At 35.8% G+C, this 19864-nt stretch overlaps 1 protein-coding gene and 1 long non-coding RNA gene across 2 annotated transcripts in view; both read left to right on the plus strand.

The window, feature by feature from the left end:
- Positions 1-19864, plus strand: part of LOC126916912 (uncharacterized) — a 52624-nt gene that overhangs the window by 9115 nt on the left and 23645 nt on the right. Inside the window, exon 4 of the mRNA XM_050723207.1 lies at positions 18067-18128. Coding sequence (XP_050579164.1) covers positions 18067-18128 — 62 coding nt within the window. The remainder of the gene's footprint in view (positions 1-18066; positions 18129-19864) is intronic.
- On the plus strand, positions 1639-12832 carry LOC126916929 (uncharacterized). The gene is made up of 2 exons (XR_007710830.1): positions 1639-12052; positions 12090-12832. It is a non-coding gene; the product is annotated as an uncharacterized LOC126916929 (long non-coding RNA).

Genomic DNA, 19864 nt, shown 5'->3' on the forward strand with positions numbered 1-19864 from the left:
CGACTTTTATTATTACCATGTACATCAATGTCAGCTTCATTAACGACGATCTCGTTTGCAGTGGTTTCCTTACAGACATTAATTATTTTTGTTTTACACATAGCGAGGCTATTTTGTGTAATGTTACGTCAAAACCCAGACTTAGAGTTCCACAACTAATCGCGATATCATATTTTAGATAACTATCAGCAAGGACATGAGAAATTATCTTCGATGTAAAAATCATTAATACACACGATGAACAAATGGGAGGCGTATGTTTAATACAAGTATTTCCTGCTCCTCGCATTACTAATATGTCAGTCATTCTTTTGCCAGAAATCTCGAGGTCACGGACTCTTTAATTAGTGAACGCTCGGCTCCCGAATCGGAGTAAAAATGGAAACGACTCACCCAGATGACTTGATCTACCCGATGATGCTTCCAGTACGTAGAAGTCGACTCGCCACTCGTTATTGAAATTATGGTTTTCTTTCATAATCAGGTTAACAGTTACGCCCCGTGCAGCGGGGTCGGAACGTGCGATTTTAAGGGTTAAAACGTGGTAGCGAAAACTTGTTAGGTTTCACACTCGATTTTGCACTAGCGACTGGGTTACTCGCGCACGATGGTCGTAAGTTCTAGCACTGTTATAATCGGCACTGATCCCACTTCTGATGTCGGGTTGGCGTTACGATTAGAGTTAGGGTTAAGGGCGTAAACGAATCCCTATTGACACTAGACGTGATCACTATGCAATAGAGGAGATATTTACTAGTGCAAACATGACCATGTTGGAATTGGACAAGTAATCGCGATAATTTGATACTCGAGAAGCTAATGACAATGATCTTAGGCTCAATAACGAATCCACGGTCAACGGGATGACGAACTCTACTCTTCTTTAGCGTCTAAGTTGTACTCAATGTTAATGCATGGGGCCATCACTACGTATCCGAGAGTTACTTGAATCGTCGTCGAGATCGTACCGGATAGTAACTCTCCGTCTCGACGATGCCGTCGAGGAAAACTATAATGGGTGGGTCTAAGGTCATGAGATCCTCGGATTCGTCAAAGAAAGCTTTCGTTCCAAAGGTGAGGGAAATTAGCGCTGTTGCTAATTGGTCGATCTCCATATCGGCGTTTTGAAAGAGATGCTGGCCGCCCTTGAGGGGAGGTTGTTGACGGGGGCATCGTTCGTGGAAGATAGGCTTCTCCTATCGTCCCGTAGTTGCAACAAGGACTGTTTGTCTAAATGAAGAACTTTGCTTGACTAAATCTTAAGATTTATTGCGGGTCCTCAAGTTAGCTAAACATACTGCGGAGGTATATTGACATCTGGAGATCATCTTACCCGAAGGATAGGATCTGCGTGTGGCGAGCCACGGAACAGAAACCTTTGAAATATTTACTGCCACGTGTCGCTACGGCTATTTCTTTAAAGGAGAGGTATAGAGTTACTCTGTGCCTTTGTTAGATAAAACGTTCATCCCTTGACCGCGGCTACGTTCGGCGACTGGTTGTCGCCTCGAGCCCAAGCTCACTATCATAAACCTCGAACAATCGGAGCGACATTTGTTTAATCTAAATTACGACATTACGGTATTCCCGAGAATCCAAGGAGAGGTTCCGGTGTTTTTCCATCTCCGACATATATATATATATATGTATAACGTATCATTTCAAAGTTACCATTTATTATTTATCAATAATCGAATCTGAATTCTTGAATCTATGAATACGAATAGTACTAATGAATAACACTACTGTTACAAATATATAATGCACTTACTACATCTAATCTATATTTTGTAATAAGAGCAATCATGGTGTGTAGTAAATATTGTTTTCTCTTAAATCAAGGAACAGTTGAAAAAACTGATTATATTGATAAACTTTGAAATCATTCTTAAAATGTATTTAGAAGTTACAAGATATTTACTGCGACTACACATTTGGTAAAAAAAATTAATACACTAGTTACGAGTAGCTATCTTAAACGTATGATAAATATTAAAGATGACTCCACTAACAATAAGTATTGAAACCTACAGATATAATACAGATAATTGAGATGATTTCTGCTAAATATTTATATACTTGCACCGAATATGTATTTTTTTTTATTGTATTCTTACATTTTCAAATTTGTTTCAAACTTTGCCAATATGGTCGCATAATAATCGAGTCGCATAACGCAGTTAATGAAATTTCAAAATGTTTCGTATAACGTACATAATATATTCATAAAAGTGTTCGTCAACTATCGTGAGTTTCTGTACATCAGCATAGCTCGTTGCAACTTTTTGCCAGCAGGCTGGTCACGTCGCCGCGTGTATATCATCCAACTACGAGGGACCGTCACTCGGTTAATTAGCAATTACACACATATCTGCGTGTCTGGGATTCCAAATTAGAGCGGCGTCCCCGCGTCCGATGCACCATGATAAATCCACGTCACGCGCGTGCACGCGCGGCCGTGCTCGACGTGCGCTCACGATAATCAGTTATTTAAATTCCCGATACCGTGAACCATCCACGGTAATAAACTAGTTTTCGAGTAACCTCTCGTTCCACGATCCACCGTCGACGGATTACCGGACGATAAAGTTATTAAACGCGATAGAAGCTTGCCCATCGTGAATCAACAGCGATCGTGTGCTCCGCGTTAACCGAGCAAACGTTCAAGTTTCCACTGTCGAATCAAATTTTCATGGCTCCCTTAAAGTAATACCACCGCCAACGAGACCAGGCGAGCTTCTTCTATTTCGCGTCAGCCGAACCAAACTCGATTAGTCTCAATACGCTCGTGCTTGGAAATTTATTTTCATCAGCGATTGTGATTGGACGTGTAAAATGTGTGAGGGCGATTCTAGTGGCTCGAGGTGGCTATTGAAGTTTCTGGCGAAGAGAATTTTGCCGGAAATGCGTCATTATTGTGAGAAGATCTAGAATGGAGATGGTAGTAATTATCCTGTAAAAAAGAAGCTGCAGATTGAATATTCTTGGTGTGAATGGATTGTGTTCATATGTCAGAAGTAAAAAGATAAAAAGTAGAACTAAGTAAGGCTTGGTAGGAAGTAGAATTCTCAGATAGGAATGGAAGATGTGATCGTTGTATTCTAAGTAATTTCGCATCTTGAAGTGTTATTACCATGTATATAAATCGGGTAATATTATTTCTAGAGAGAGAAGTTTCGGACACTTTGAACTCAAGTTCTATTACTATGTCTGGGGATACTAAAAACTTTATTATATGCATATCTATAGTGACAGAAAAAAGGAAGTTTAAAGAGGAAAACAGGAGAGAAAACGTTGTAGATCTACTGTAAAACTAAATTATAATCGACAAGAGAAATGAGCGAATGATATAATTGTATGTTTCACAATAGACGAGCATTTGGTACAGAGAAAATGTATAACACAAATTTCACTTATACTCACATACACAATTCTGAGTATAAAAAGTACATAATTCTCCTTAGTATCAATCCAAAATTAAACTGGAATTTAGAAACGAAGCTACTCATTTCAATCGTTATTGTTTCTAATATTGTCTCCTAAAAAACGACTGAAAAATTCTCCGAAAACAATTCTAAAATTAACTTCTTAACATGTAAAGCGTGAAAACGTTAATTACGGTTATCTTTACATCCGACGATCAGTGTACTTTATACTGTATAATTTACATATTAACGATTAAGACTTTAATGCAGAAATAACGAGCGCGTTAACGAACCAATGAGCGTAACGGTCCATCCTTGTTGCATAATCGATCGTGAAACGTATACAACGCACAGCGGATTAGTCGATGTCTGAACAAAAACTGATTATGTAATTATAGCCTGCGTAACGTTTGGATTCGGAGCTCCAAGAAAAAGCATTCATTTTTCTCTACTTTTTTCTCTTTTCACTCTCGCATGCATAACGTACCGATGATCATTCTTCCATTATCGATCTATTTCGTTATTTTTCCGATTGCTAGAACGAAATGCCTCTTTTCTCGCGATGGTTACGTGAAATACAATTCGTGTACGTTTTACACAGTCCAGTGGCTGTTTCACGCGCGACTCGTTTCGATTGAATCGCGTTTCGTTCGCAGTTTCTTTTTGCCGCGAATCGTATGCGCGCACACCGTACCACGAATAATAATGATAACTCGTTTTTATCCGCTTTCCCGGATCGATTCTTCCTCATCTCTTTGTTATGAATTAGAACATCCGGCCCTCCAGAAGAATTTTTTAATCAGAATTTTAATTTAGTCCCGTTTCGAATCTATTTCTTTCGTTTACGTAAATATTTGTCCTTCGTTTCGATCGTTCGGTCGGAAATTACTCAATAGTTACAAATATTTGTTTGTAATTTATCCGTCTGTTGCTCGACGCAAGATGCGAAATCCACGAAAATATTTTGATACCTGAAGATTTGTAACTATTGTTTACCGATGTGACTGTGATTTTACAGTTTCTCACCAGAGTAATATCATTCGCCTTATAATTTTATATTATTCTTTTCTAATTCTAAACACGTATATGAAAAGATTCATTTCAATTTCAAAATTCAATGAGTTAACTAATCTCGAAGCAACTATTATCAATTTAGATGGGCTTTCTTATTTCTTGAATTGTTGTTTTCAACACCATCAAGGAAAATCTATTCTTCGTTGAAATTCATTAACATTTTTATTTATGTTTTATTCATTTTCATAAATGAATAAATAAAACAATGAGAGTACCAGAGTATAGTGAGAACCTGGAAATTGATGATGAGCGAAAGCCTTATCGGCAAACGAAAGGAAGCGCGCTAACTACGAGGACAATGTGTCTTTTGACCGCGACAGGCAGAATATCTCATCGTTTAAGGTCCACGTAATGCACGCCTCGAGTTACCTACTCGCGATATTTGCTAATTACTTTCCTTTGGAAAATGTTAAACACCCATTACGATAGCATTGTTTGCCTGATATTTCTCCAGCTTTGTTTTACCTCTCTGCGAAACAGGTCACCGTAATGTTGTACGAGCAGTAGAATAGAAACAAATAAAGCAATTTTCTATTACGGGAGCAAAATGTTATTCTTAGAAAGTGATTTACAAATTTACGAATGTAACACGCCAACGTATAGGTGATTTTTGTTAATTAGAATCTCTAGATTTTTTTGCCAAATAATCGAAAAGAATCGAGAGAAATGATTCATGTTAATTGGTAAACGACAAGTACATCGTCTTTGACTTTTTCTCAAATATTTCTACAAATTTTACGAATAATATCTCAATCCTATAATTTATAGTCCTATAGTTTATATATACGATTAAATGATCGAAGTACATGAAATATAAATTAAAATTTGTTTTAATTATAAAATATTATAATACTTAGCTTCTTTTACTTACGACATTTTATAAATCTTTTGCAAGATTTTACACCTTTAAATTTTAACTTTCAAATAAAAATACACACGGGAACTCCAAATTCCAATCTTACACTCTCTTTATAAATTACTATTCTTCAAATGATCAACCTAAAACGCCACAGTCAACTTGGTTTGTCCTCAAACAAACACTGAGAAACATTCTTCTGTTATTTACTACGAGAAAGGAAACATTTACAGAAACGAAAGGATCGATCCGGAGGGCAACTAAATATTTTCTCGCTGAACAAACAGCGTTAAGTTTAAAATCCTTCTAAGCTGAATAAAAAAAGAAGAAGAAGGAAATATAGAGAATATCGACGAAAAGAGATGATCTATAGATCGTTGCAACAAGTTGGTGTTAGTTACCTATGAAGGATCAATTAGACGCGAAGCGGTAAGTTGGCGCTGCTAAATGAGAAAACGCGGGCTCGTCAAGGATTTACGATTGCGCAACAACAGACGACCAAGGAGGAAAAATCGAGGCCGGCGCGTGTTTATTGGCCAATTTTTTTCTCTCCTTCGCTCGTGACGCCAGGCAAACTTTGCTAGTTTTTACGCGCGTCACCCCGCTCCCGATGAATTTTCCGCGTTCTCACGTTCCACGTTTCGCATTAATTGTCTCTGGCAAATGTACTTTAAAAGAAGTATGAAATCTTACTTTACTTTCAGCCATGAATTTGATTATTTTTTACACAGTTGGGAATTTCTTCCGCTGCAAGTTGCGTTGCTAACTTTCCTTTTCATTCCTTTTTCTTCGAAATGGTACTTGAGAGTTACAATGCTTCTTCGTAGAAATAAAAGTGGCAGTTTGCTTTTGAATCTTTTCAACGAGCAACTTGATAATTTCATACATCGACCAACGTATAAAGAGATGCGATTCTACTTGGAAGAAAAACGTAGCTGACATTTGTACGTTCTGTACACGCGTCTTTTTACTTTATTCAGAGAGTTTAATTTTTCAATTTCGCAATTTAACGATTCAATAAAAATTGTTTCCCTTGTCCGACCTGGAAAGCAACAGAATTCGAAAAAGTTGGGATTTCGAAAGAAACGATACGACAAAGGACAATGTGATTTATCCATTGATGATGTTTAACAGTTTCGCCAAGACTTGATATATCGCGGCTATTATCTCGTTCGCGTTTAGTTCCCGTTATCTCAGCGAAGCACCAGTTCACATTGCTTGAAATATACAAACGTCGATGATCGCTTCCGGCTGCACCCGTTTCCGGTCCTCAGCTACGTTTTCTTATCGCGGCCGAGATTCGCACCTTGTGTACACACCGATTACGCGTAAAAAACATCGTACTATGCTTCGTACGTTTGCTGATTCACGCTTCCCTATACAGGATGTTTCAAGAATTTTGTGCTAAATTTTTCCGCCACGTATCGCTCGTCGAAACAAGCAATACAGTCTTAATAAATATAATTAGTAATAATAGTAAATAAGTCCTTGAAATATCATTAATAAACTGCGGATTTTTATGCATTTAAGGGAAATTTGGGAATATTTTATATAAAATGCAAAAATATATCGAATACTCAAAGTGTAACACTCATTACGATATTTAAGATAAAATAAATTTCTGCTTAGGTTCCATTTTTTTATTATCTGTGATCACAGAGATTTGATTTTGCATAGACATCCGCAGCCTGCGTTTAATATCTCCAAGTAGGTGATATCTATTTCTCTGATGAAAATCTTATAATTACGAAACGTGGATATTCGTCGATATTTGCATATATTTTTGTTACGTCCTTTTTGCTTATTTCGATGAGCGTTACTTGCACGTAAATTTTTCTCACTAACTTTCTGAAACGTACTGTATGTATACTCGAACTCAAGCAGGTGAAAGAAGACATGGCAAGTCGAAATTTCTGGTCCCCGGTTGAGGACCTCGTGTTCCACTTTTTCAACTTTGCGTTGCATCGACCAGAGTAGAAGAGTTTATTTTAAAATCCCCCCGAACGATTGTAATTTTTGAATTCCTTAGGGGACTCGGAAGTTTGCTTCAGTTGTCGTCTTGGAATCTATGTTTTTTCTTCAATTTTCGAGTTTCATTGAGTTTACTGCTGGTATATTTCGATGCTAAAGTTAAGGAAAATTTTCTTACAATTAGAATAGAACGTTCGTTATTTGTTGATGTTTGAGGATCAAATAAGAGGCGCGTAATGGATCTTTGCAAAAATGTGAATGAAATAATTTATATATCGTTTTGTCAGTATGATAAAAGCTTAATGAGAATATTAAATTCTTCATAGAAATACGTTACATAAACTAGAAAAATTTATATTGTTTAAACAAAATTACTTTTTATTCTAACGTTGCAAAATACATATACGCTTCGATTTCTGCAAAATGTGTTCTCAAAAATTGTAGAATCTGTATGGAAGAAGAAACAGTGTCAAAAGAATCTCTCCCCGACCCCCCCCCCCTCAAAAAAGAAGAAAAAACCAAACTTTTACGAAAGAAATTGGTGAAATCTTTCGGCGATTAATCAAACACTTTCTGCATCGAACAACGTTTCGTATTTATATTCTCAACGTGTTTTATCGACTTTTCGAATAAACTTCAGAGAAACTCCAACAGTCAAAGTATGGAGAATTAATCACACGATTAAGTGTAACAAGAAACATACAATCTGATTTTATCGCAAACGTTCAAAGACCAAAAATTTCCCATTTACTTTCTCGACAGCTATGATTTCGCAAAAATAAAACACCAATAAAACACAGAGTGTTTAACCGTAAATCTTCGATTTGAACGATTCACTGACATCATCTCGTGATTCATGTTCGATGTTCCTATGTCCTTGAGAAGTAATATTGGCGGAGAACAGGAACGTGTCCTCGTCACGCTCGCCAAGTCTATCGAGATCCGACCTCTTTCGATTCATTAGCAGAACGTTGATAGGTTCGTATCGCAGTGTCAATTGGGATCGTAAATATTGTTACTTAACATTCGACATCTGGCCACCGACTTTGATATCTGTGGAATTATACGAGCCATGAATGTCATAATATTTAGAATGTGCACGACAATAATTCGAATCTGATGTTTCTTTGCCGATACTTGTTTGTAGAGCAGCTGGTTCGTGTAAGTATTTGAACACATAATCGTAGAAAACTTTTATGTTCATATGGCGCGCGCGTGTTTTAGAGTTTTATTAACACTGTAACGACTGTCATGATTGTGTCAGTCAAATTGCAAACCAATCTCAAGATGTGCGTAGAAATTACAAGATATTTATTGTCCTACTTGGCAAACAACCGGTATACAACATTAATATACGTATTAATTATGTAAATGTTAAATATGTAATAATAATAAATAAATATGTAATTAATTATGTAAGTGTTTATTAATATAATGGTTAATTGGTTACTTGAATAGTTTTGTGATTTTTGGCAGATATATACTTGCGCGATAAAAGCGTGACAATTATACTTCAATTGTACAAATCTTATAAATCTTTTGTAATTTCTACGTATATTTTCAAATTGGCTTTAAACTGTATCGTAGCGTAAATCGGTAATGTTAACAGTAAGAAAATTGTTTAGAGGAAATAGTTATTTGACGCGTTGAATAAATGCATAAATTGGTTGTGTAGGTTCGAGATGATGTTCTCCGAGTTCGAAAATCATCGATGGATTTGTCTGTGGCAAAGTCACGTAGTTTCGTTTGAAGCTCAATGACCCGTGGCAAAGCCACTACACATCACTTTGTACACGATGCCTTTGAAAAGGTATCAGCTAAATCACGTTCAACCTTCCTTCGAATTTCCCTGCGTTTAACTGTTGGCATACGGTAGCTTGCCCTAATTTCCGTTTTATTGATCCCCTGCTGTTCTGTCCGTTCTACTCTGAACGACGCTTCAAATCTTCCTAAATGTCTTTTAACAATCATCTGCTATTTTCTTCTTAATTTTATTACTTATCGAAGAAAGAAAGAATTCTTCTTAATTTTATTATTTACCGAAGAAAGAAAGAAAGAAAAAAAGAAAGAGAAAAATAGCAAAAATATCGACGTGTTAATTTTTGGCGGATCTGAACAGGAAAGTACAATAGAAGATCTGTTTATGATATCATATCGAGGTATGGAACGTGCGGTGGACCAAAAATGGACATCACCTACGTTTCTTAGCGGCCACGTCAGCGAAAAGTAGGCGACACAGGAATCCTTTCAGGAAAGCGGCGTTGAGATCGTAGGAAATTCGAGGTTGAGAGAAACCGAATTTTGGGGAATCCCATCGAGTTGAATTTTCGGTTAATGATTCAAAATTTATTATCGTTATTATTAGCCGACGAAATTTCTGCTTCAAATTTTAAAACGTTCTCGTATTTAATGTAAACACAAGATAATTACTATGATTTAAGCTTTATTATTGGCAAAATTGGAGCGTGAATTTTCCCAAACCCTGCGTCAACAGGGAAAATAAATCTAACGATCGATGAAACGAACGATAAGTAAATTGCATCGAACGATTAAACAGAATAAAAATGTCTGTCATTGGTTACCAGAGGAAGAAAAAAAACCCAGTGAAAAACGATCGTTTTCTTGTGAAAGTTTCTTCAGCATACACGAGTCTGGCTACTGGCAATATCACGTCGAGCAAGAGTATATACACTTAATACAGTGAATATCCTTGATATTCCGCGGCAGGAAAATTTCAACGTGCTCATTGAAACGATCTTCAACGTAAATAGACGTCACAATCTGTTCTGCATTAAAAAGATACACCGCTGCGACCTTCTCGTGCAAAACGAACAGCGTTGCTCACCTCTTCAGAAATACGCGGTGTACGTGTTTACGCAATGCCCGTGTTTGCCGGTAATAAGCGCGAGAAACTTACGACTGATCGTTTCTCTTCCTTTTTCTTCTTCTGTCTCTAACACGCCACTGATACGTCCATTTTTCCTTCAACGTTTTCCAGTTGGGATTTAAAAATGTAACGAAAAATTCTCGTTCTTCTGTGGTGGCTGTATTTTTCAATCTCTTTTCATCTATTAAACGGATCATCTTTTATTCAGAAGTTTCTATAATCGAGCAATTGAACGTTCTGAAAGACAAATGGATTTCAGATCGATTGATTTTGATTCCAAATTTTGTAGGTAGAAAATAGACACAGAAAATCGTTTGTCTTCTACGGTGATTATATTGCTTGACCGGAAATTTGCATAATTATGGAAGTAGAAGCTGATAAAGACAAATGCATTTCAGATTGCTTTCAAATTTGCATTCCTACATTGCTAATTATTCTTCAATCAAATAGAAGTACAATTTATACGCAGATGAAACGAAGCTCGGTGGAGACGAAATATAGGTATTGTTAATAAAGCGACGAACGTGCGTATCTTTACGATTGTGTCTTGAAAAATTTTCTCCATTTACTTAACATGTTTGTATTGGAATATCTAGTTTATTGATCAAATCCAAGCCATCGAAGAAGAACCGTGACTGATAACGTTCGATGCGCACGAACGATGCGAAATCACTGCCATTTTCTACCAATTAACACGTTCAATATATTTGTTAACATTGTAACAAATTCACGAAATCGCGTATGTTTTTCTCAACGTGTCTCCAACAATTTCTTTCATTTACTTCATATGTTTCTATATTAATTGTATCGATCATTGATCAACGACGAATCGTGATCATTATATTTGCGATTTCGACATTAAATTCTATTTCATTTAAATCGTAACGTGTTTTTACGAAATAACACGAGTGTATTTCTAAAGAAATCTTGAAAATTTTCTTTAATTTTATTGACCACCATCGTATCGACCAATCGATGTTCGTTTTGGACGTGAATTAAAATTGCATGAGGAAGTAATGATTCTTTTATTGAGCAAAGATTACGTAAAGCAAGCTTTATGTATAGCCGGTAATAGTCTTCTCGCGTCGGCTTAATAATAAAATTGCTTTTCAACCGTCGACAACACGTCACAGTGTTACGTTCTCTATTTGCAACAAGTACGTGACTTGGAACAACAGTGGTTCACCGGAGGAAATGAGATAAATTTGAGACATAAATTCATCGTTTCTATTCAAGGAAGTCTGTCTTATTACTCCAGCAAACAGCATGCTGAATTTGCTCACGTGACAAATGCAATTTACGCGAAGATGTTGATAAATCAGTATTCTTCTAAACACAATTCCATAGTAATTGAATGGTATATTTTCTGGAAATTGGTCGAATCGCCTTGTCGTATTTAATAATAGTCCCAAGGAATGGTTTTTAACTGTAAATCTACTGCTAATATCGTTGAATTGTGTTTTTATGCCGTAGAAATTCGACTTTGCCACTTTTATTACATACATGGCACCGGTAGATTAAGATTTTCATCTTTGTTGTTGCAATTGTTAGAACTATAAAATCTCAATTTGACCTCAATTTGATCTGAAATTGATTTCAAATGAAATTTCAATTCAACCTTCGAGTTTCTATAAATTTTCAAACTTCACTTCCATCAAATATAAAAGTATCAACTTGAAGCAAACTACCAGAACGATGCAAACTCGGTCATCCGCTAACAGCATTTTGCCACATTAATCTGATCAACGTTCACCGTTCTATTCAAGAAAACGTTAGATATTAGAAATATTCTTAAATATATTGGGTTGGTAACTCAGTGATTGCGGATTTTCTCATTAGGTGGTAATGACAAAATCCAAATCCATTTTCTCATTAGGTGGTAATGACAAAATCCGCAATCACTTAGTTGCCAACCCAATACATGTATATGAGTATCAAGAGTGAGACCAGAGTTCAATTTTTTCGATACGTGTCAATTACATTAATTCACCCATTTGAATTGCATTAATTCAAGCAATGAATCCAACATCAACAAGTTCCTACTTTTACTTTATACAAATGGATACATCAAAAAAGTAATAATAATTTTTCTTTCTTTTCAATGTTTTTTCCTTTTTAATTGCAATTGATTATAATTCGTAAGATATTAAAATTAACATACAAAGAAACAAGTCACAGTTTAGGTTCCTCTCTTGCCGCTAATTCATACTAAAAATAATATTAATATTTTATATTTAGCTGGCATAAATGCCTGGATTTTATATAAGGAAACCACAGGTGAGTAGATATCCAGAAAAGATTTTATGTTTCAATTAGCAGATGAACTTGCTGCTGACAATGAAAAATCACGGATAGAACATAAAGCATCTGAGATCCAAAGTACGTCAAAGAACTCACCTTATTCACGCAAATGGTGTCAGATAGGGTACTGTGATAATAATAAGATCATCACCATTTGCAATCTTTGTAAAAAATATGTATGCGGAAAATGCACGCAGAAGAAAGTTTACGTTTGTACGAAATGTGATGAATATTAAATTTTATACCTAATAATTTAAGTTATATTTGTATTTTATTTATTCTATTACGCTTATTATTACATTATTATATTATACTTCATATATTTACCAATGGAAATTTATTTTAATATTCTTGTTATCAATGGTTTTGCTACTGAATATTCTTCATTATTGTACGTATTGTTATTATATAGTTTTTATGATCTCGGAACATGGAGTTCTTTTTATAAGATAATAATAGATCAATAAATATAAAAATATTCTACTATTACGTATTTTTTAAAGACTAGTCATTTTGACTGGCTTTGGTAGAGATAGCTACGTCTCAAATGCCAGTAGTTCTAGTGTTAAACATAATATAAGTATCACCAAAGGGTCGAAAGTTCAATTTCTTCGATATGCATCCATGATTTCACGGCTATCGGCCTGTTACCTGGTTGTTTTACAATTTCTTTCATGCTTCCTGTTAAATAATAAAGTTTTACAGGCCAGTGACTTATCGCTTTTGAACATTCTGTCGTGTAAGTAGCTTTCTCAGGCATTGGCTGGAACGCGAATTCCTTCAAATGCGCCGTCTGAAAGTACTGTCAGTTTCTCAGTTGGAAAACGTGTAGTACCGCGGTGGCTAAAGTAAAACGTGGAATATCGTTGGTGGAATTCGACGTTCGGTATCGAGTGTCTGTACAATGCCACGTCTGGAAGAAATAACTCTCATACCACCGTATCGTCAACCATAAACGTCCGACGCTAATCTCGCGGAGCTGCTTATCAATTTTATTGTCCCTTCCTCTACCACCATCGCGATTTTTCTCGTTTCTTCTATTATATATTATTATTCTTCTATTCTACTAATAATAGTAATTTTGCTCCATTTCATATCAATTTTAAAATATCTTCTTTCGTGAATAGGACAGAATTTCATTTTCTGACAAAGATACAGCGAACATTGTAATTGGTAAAATATCAAGACAGTGGATTTTTATTAGAATGTGATATATTTTTTACTCCAATTACTTTTAAACTCCAAGTTAGTAGATTTTTATTAAAATCTGATAACAAGTACGAGTTATACTCGTGTCTGATAGCAATTTCTGGTAGAAGTATCGAAACAATACGCTTGATTCTGCAGACAACTGATGCTGTAATTTAATCACCGGGATAACTTTCGCATCGGGCAACGTGTCGACTGTAACACGACTTCTCCGAGACAAATTTGCAATGTAAACCGCGCGGAAACGACACGTGTACGATTCCTTGAGGCGCATAAAGCGGTCGATTATGTGGCGTGCAGGGTTGCAAGAGAAGTTTTTACAAACTTTTACTCCTAAATTACTCCCATTATTCACGTGCATTGTGAAAATGATTCTTCGCAATCGAAGATGGATTGTTATTTTGTTTGTCCAAGAGAAATCTCACTTCTGAATTTCTTCTCCTCAGAATCTTTACATTTCTCAACAAAATGTCAATCATCTGATTTAACAAATGTGTTATTATAATATAGTAGAATTATTAATTGGAATATTTTGAAAATCCAGAACCTTAGTTGTCTATGAAACGTACGAAATATTTTTCCCCACGAAACATTAAAATTACCTTCGTAACATCGGATTAAACAATTCTCAATGTTTCTTTGCAAATTTTAATAGCCAGAAATTACGTATGAAAAGTTTCAAACAATTCCTATTATACCTTTATACTTACAATTATCTTTTATTACCAAGAATTCGGCACAGAGCAAAGAAAAATCCTACAACCTGTTACTCTGTGAAAATTAACCGGTTCTATCGTCAAAATCATCAAACCATTAAATCTCATGATACATATTGCACGTACGTAGAACAAGGTAAACTAAAGCAAAGCAAAGCAAACTAGATTAAACTAAATGAAACTAAATTTTCAACATTGGACGAGCGTTTGTAACTCCGTAAAGAGGAAAAGCTATTTAGCTTCTGCTGTCAGGACTTTACACGATCATTAGGTGAAAATATCTCTAAAGGTCGATCTCTGATACGACGTGGTGTACTGTTAAGATCGAGACAGACACCGGTTTTCGTGTAATTGTGTTTTCATGGTCACGCAGATACAAAGGGGAATTATGCAACTCGTGTAACTCAGTTGCGTGAGTCGTAGTGATTGCACAATTGCTTACGACAGGATCGTCGAGAGGGATCAAACGCAACTCCATTCTGCCACTGTCTTCCTGTGCACGCGGCTGCATGTAGAGTCTTCCGGTTTCAAACGGGCAAGAGAGGCAATCGAGGAGACATGCTCGGTAGACTGTAGCTTTTTGAAATACGTGTTACAGTTGTTGAACAGCTCTGGAATAGAAAGTGCTTCGTGTGTACTTCGAATTCTGTGGTTCTGTTGTTCTTTGAATTTAGTTCTCGTGCACTTCCAATTGTCCCTTTTTTTTCTCTTCCCAGTGAATTATTTTCGATCTTCGTTATTGGAACTGTAATTTTCCAATTTGGCAAATTCATACGTTTCCTTGATGTTTCCTGTTGTATAAGCACTCTCTTTTATTTGCTGAATTCTACAAATCTTCAGGAAATTCTCGCTTGTTAACATCTTACATTTTAGTGTCTACATTTTAAATAAATAACGTAGCAATACATAAACGTCCATATCGATTATTCGATTAATTAAAAATTAATTTAAAGGATACAATTTGGCCGAATTTGACGATGCATTTCACGGGAGAATTATTTCTGTTTGCAAGAAAAATTTGTAACTTAAAAAAGTTTGTACGAGTAGATCGGAAATTTCATACAAAGTGGAGTTGATGAAACTGTCTCGCGCGATACCTATGTCTTTCTTTCTCGTCCAATAAAATACAATTCGAACGTCGTAATCGCTTCCTTGTCGTTGTAAAGCTGTCAGATATTGAAACATATTATCGAATTATCGACTTTCTTTAGAAATATTTAATTATAAATTTCATGGAAAATTAGTCGTATTATAAATCTCATCTGGAAACTTGGTGTTAATAACAACAATTCGGCCATTTCGATATCGGTCGGGAATCCGATCGTAAAGTCGATCGTGGCCCATAAAAACGGGAAAGCAGCTCGATAGTTCAGCGTCGACGTTGCGTAAAAGATACGGTTATTGCCGATAGCGCGAGACTTTGAAATATTCAGCCCGACCAGGCTACGCCACGGTATGAATATAATTCCGTGTCTCTGACAAACGTGGAAAAATTAAATCTCCGAGCGACGCTTGTTCCAGGACAGAGGGCTGCACCAAATTAAATTGGACTTACAGGTGGCATTGACGGACACGGACACGGATCATTTAAATTTTAAAATAGTCTCGTTGTAACTGTCGCGAAATTCCACCACTTCAGCGATTCTCATCTTGCTCGTACGTTTGTAACGTGAAAAATCTAGCGAATTTCCCTCGTCCGGCTCTTTTTTTATTTCTGTGTTTTTAGTCCGTGATTTTGGCAAACTTCGTCCGTAGTTTCCCTCTCTTTGACGTTGAGCCTGATTTTTCAACTGTGATGTTCCTGCTCGGTGTGCTATTCCCAATGATAGGAGACAAGTCATATTCCGTAACGTTCGTAGGTTTACCTGAGATACGCGTGTTTCGCCATTTCCTCTTTAGTTGTAGGATTCGCTTGTATTTTTTTAGAGAGGTTCAGGAAACTTTTACGTGTATGCATCATGTGCATCCCATAGGACAGTTTGGAATTTCATTATACGAGACGTCAACTATCACGATCGTATCGGTGCAATTTGAAACCTACGATGAAGAGCAGGATATTGTATTAAAATTCTTCGGTTTAATAATAAAGTAACGTTAGAATCAGAAGATAAATAAAAATGTACTTTGGAGAAATTCGTACATGCATCGTACGAAAAATTAATGTAACGTACATACAATTGAGGTTCTTATATAATTTTTCTATAATTTAAACATTATTTCAAAAGTAAATTTATAATTTAAATTTGAGGTGGATAGGGTTGTCGTGATAGTGTGCTGCTGCTGTATAGGCCGAGATTTTTGTCTTCATTCGGGTTGGCTTCTTCTCATTTAGGAAAGTTTTACTGTCGAGTGCCGCTACAAATTTTCCTACAATTTTTCGTTTAATTATCTTCCTATTCAACTTCCTATTTGATTCCTTTCTCATCTGCAAAATGATGATTTATAGAACAAAGACCAGTTTTATAGAAAACAAAATTCCTCCCTGTCTCCTCGTTATCGCACCATAACAATGCGAAACCGCATTGCGTGGGACGCATTAAGGAGGGGCGGCGAGTCAAGCAAGCCGAATTAGCTTAATCGACTCCTGAAGATGGATCGTCCGATCCTTCTTCGACGTCGCATGTTTGTAGTAAATTGGCTCCGGATTCCCGTGGGCTTTTGGAGCAGGCACGATCGGTTCTCCATGTTGTTAATGACTTGTCTACGCGCGCCGCTTGCCGATCCTTTAAAGGGCCGATCGAGCATAGCGCCGGATTGGTTACAACCGATGCTCGTGTAATCTCGTGCGGCAAATGGGAAAAGCTCGGAGAAGCTGATCCAAGCGAGAAATATTTTAAACGCAACGACACGGAAGAAAATTACACGAGCTGCCGGTGTTACTGCCACGCTCAAGTCGAACGAAAGAAAACTTGGAACGACCATCTTCCAACGAGATGTACGCAGGAAGTTGGCTTGACTTTATGAAGATCCCTATACAGGGTACCTTAGTAATCATGGCGATTCTACGTGAAAAGACAAGTCGACGATGTAGAGTGGCATTTCTTCGCAAAAAATGTTGCCTCGTTTTCGATAGAGTTGAATTTAAAGGATAAGACTTGGTTCGTTCTGCTCTTGAAAACAAGTGGAAAATGTAGAATACAATTCGTTTATAGGACGCTCCGTTTCCCATGGAAGAAAATGAAATTTCAACATTTGCCAAGTATGTATTAGGTCATCCGAAAAGTTTCTTTCGTTTTATAAGGAAATAATGGATGCACATTTTCCGTTTTATATTATTTTATCGAATTACGTATGATCCATTTGTTCTATCAAAATAAAAATCGCAATGTTCGACAGATTATGTTTCATGTTTGTATAAAGATGCATCGTTGTGAAAGACGTGTCTGTAAAAGAAAGACACTTTCCGGACAATCTCATACATAGAACACCTGTGTTGCAAAGCAATTCTTAATTAAACGTGTTCGACTCGTTATTTTTTCGAGAACTATTTCTCAAATCGACGAACTCTATCTTACGTTTTCGACTCGCCTCCGTATATAATATCAGTTTGTCAAATTATATTTACAAAGATTCTTATGAATGTCCATTTGCTTCGAAATTTCTTTAACACGAACGATTCTCTTTCAGATCTATCCTGGCCTGAAGGAGGAAGGATCTGTGTTGGGTGGCGCCACGCAAAGAGTGACGAGGTAAGTACTTGTACATATAGATATACGCACATGTAAATAGAATTAACAAGTATCACTTATACGTATGTAATTAACACTAGAACTACCGATAGTCAACACAAAGATATTTCTATCAAAACCAGTCATTTTGACTGGTCTTTAAAAAGTATGTAATAATAGAATATTTGTATATTTATTGATTTATTACTTACAAAAGGAATTCCATGTTATGTAGTACATTTTTGATATTATTAATCCATCTGGGACCATGATTCTTAAACGAGGATTGACACATTTATAAAATTGTAGAATCAATCATTTTGGCTGGTGTGGTATTTTTAGTGTTAGCATCTAGCGATCAATCCGGAATTTTCCTGATAACTAATATCATCATATTGAATGATACGCAGTAAAAATTTAAAAAAACGTGTGGCGAGTTGTACAAAACGAGGAAACTGGTTAATTGGGGTTCGATAAACACATTGCAGGACCCTTTTACACTTTGACAAATACCAGTAATTTTGACTGCTACTGGTATAAGTAGTCTTGATATAAAATTATTTTTAGTTTGAATACATAAAAAAGAAAATAAAATTCATTATATTATTTTTTTAGTTGTCGTTGCGAAAGTCATTACACCATTGCGGAGAAAAAATATAACATGAAGTAGGATTTTTAAAATAAAATTGTAAAATCAGTCAATTTGATTGGTGTGGTAGTTCTAGTGTTAAGTAAACGGGTGGCTTGTTCGAGAGGTTTGTCGGTGCCGCGTAACACAGTTTAAGCGTCCGTTTTAAAGAGTCAGCTTGTTGGAAGGTTGCCCGTGCTACTAGAATCGCGCCGGCTGTTAATAACGTCATGTACGACGTACGAGCCGAGATAATAAGAATCCTGAACAGGCCGACTCGTTGTCCATTAATCCCCTGCTTTTATTATTTCCCTTTCGGTTCGTGTTCTACTACCAAACGACCGTGGACCAGTTACGTTTCGTTCCGCGTCCAGTAAATAAATATACCTCTTTTCAATTTTTATTAGGTAACTTTTCCTTTTTCCAGTATCCTACTGTGAGAAACGTTTTTATTTAAATTGGAATTTTAAAGTTAATCGAGACATTAAAATATGAAAATTCCATTAAAATTTATGATGATATCTTAACAATAAACTTTGATCGTTATTCCTGTGTTGTCTATTTGGTTGTCCTGTAAGTTCTATCGGAACAAAATGTAAAGGTGAAATTAATAAAGATGATTGCGACCTCGATATTGAATTAAAATAAATTTTAAAGAAGAAGTTTAATGATTAAGTCTGTTCGACTTTTAAAATCTTACATGGTTTAAGTTCAAATCAACGTGAGTCAGATTGGTTTCTATCTATAAAAATTAATAAATTATTTCTATGAAAGGACTATAATTACTAATTAAATTAATATATTAATTACTATATTAATATATTAATTACTAATTAAATTATAAAAATTATAAATGCTAAAATAATATAATACAAAAAATGTTGCGCATCTATTATTTTCTTACAAAACGAATAAAACTTAATATTTAATATTACTTCGATGGCCTCGAAACATGTCAAGGTAATCCATCCAATTTTTCCCTATATGCATACGGCTACATTACTTACATGTTACCGTCTGTCGGCTTTAGTTTCCGCGATATTCACAAAAAGCGTTAATTACATTTAATTTCCATTACATTTCATTCCGATATAAAAAAGATCGCATTTTTACATAGTTCAATCCGAAT

This window comes from Bombus affinis, chromosome 1, assembly GCF_024516045.1.
Source record: "Bombus affinis isolate iyBomAffi1 chromosome 1, iyBomAffi1.2, whole genome shotgun sequence".
Classification (NCBI taxonomy): Eukaryota; Metazoa; Arthropoda; class Insecta; order Hymenoptera; family Apidae; genus Bombus; species Bombus affinis.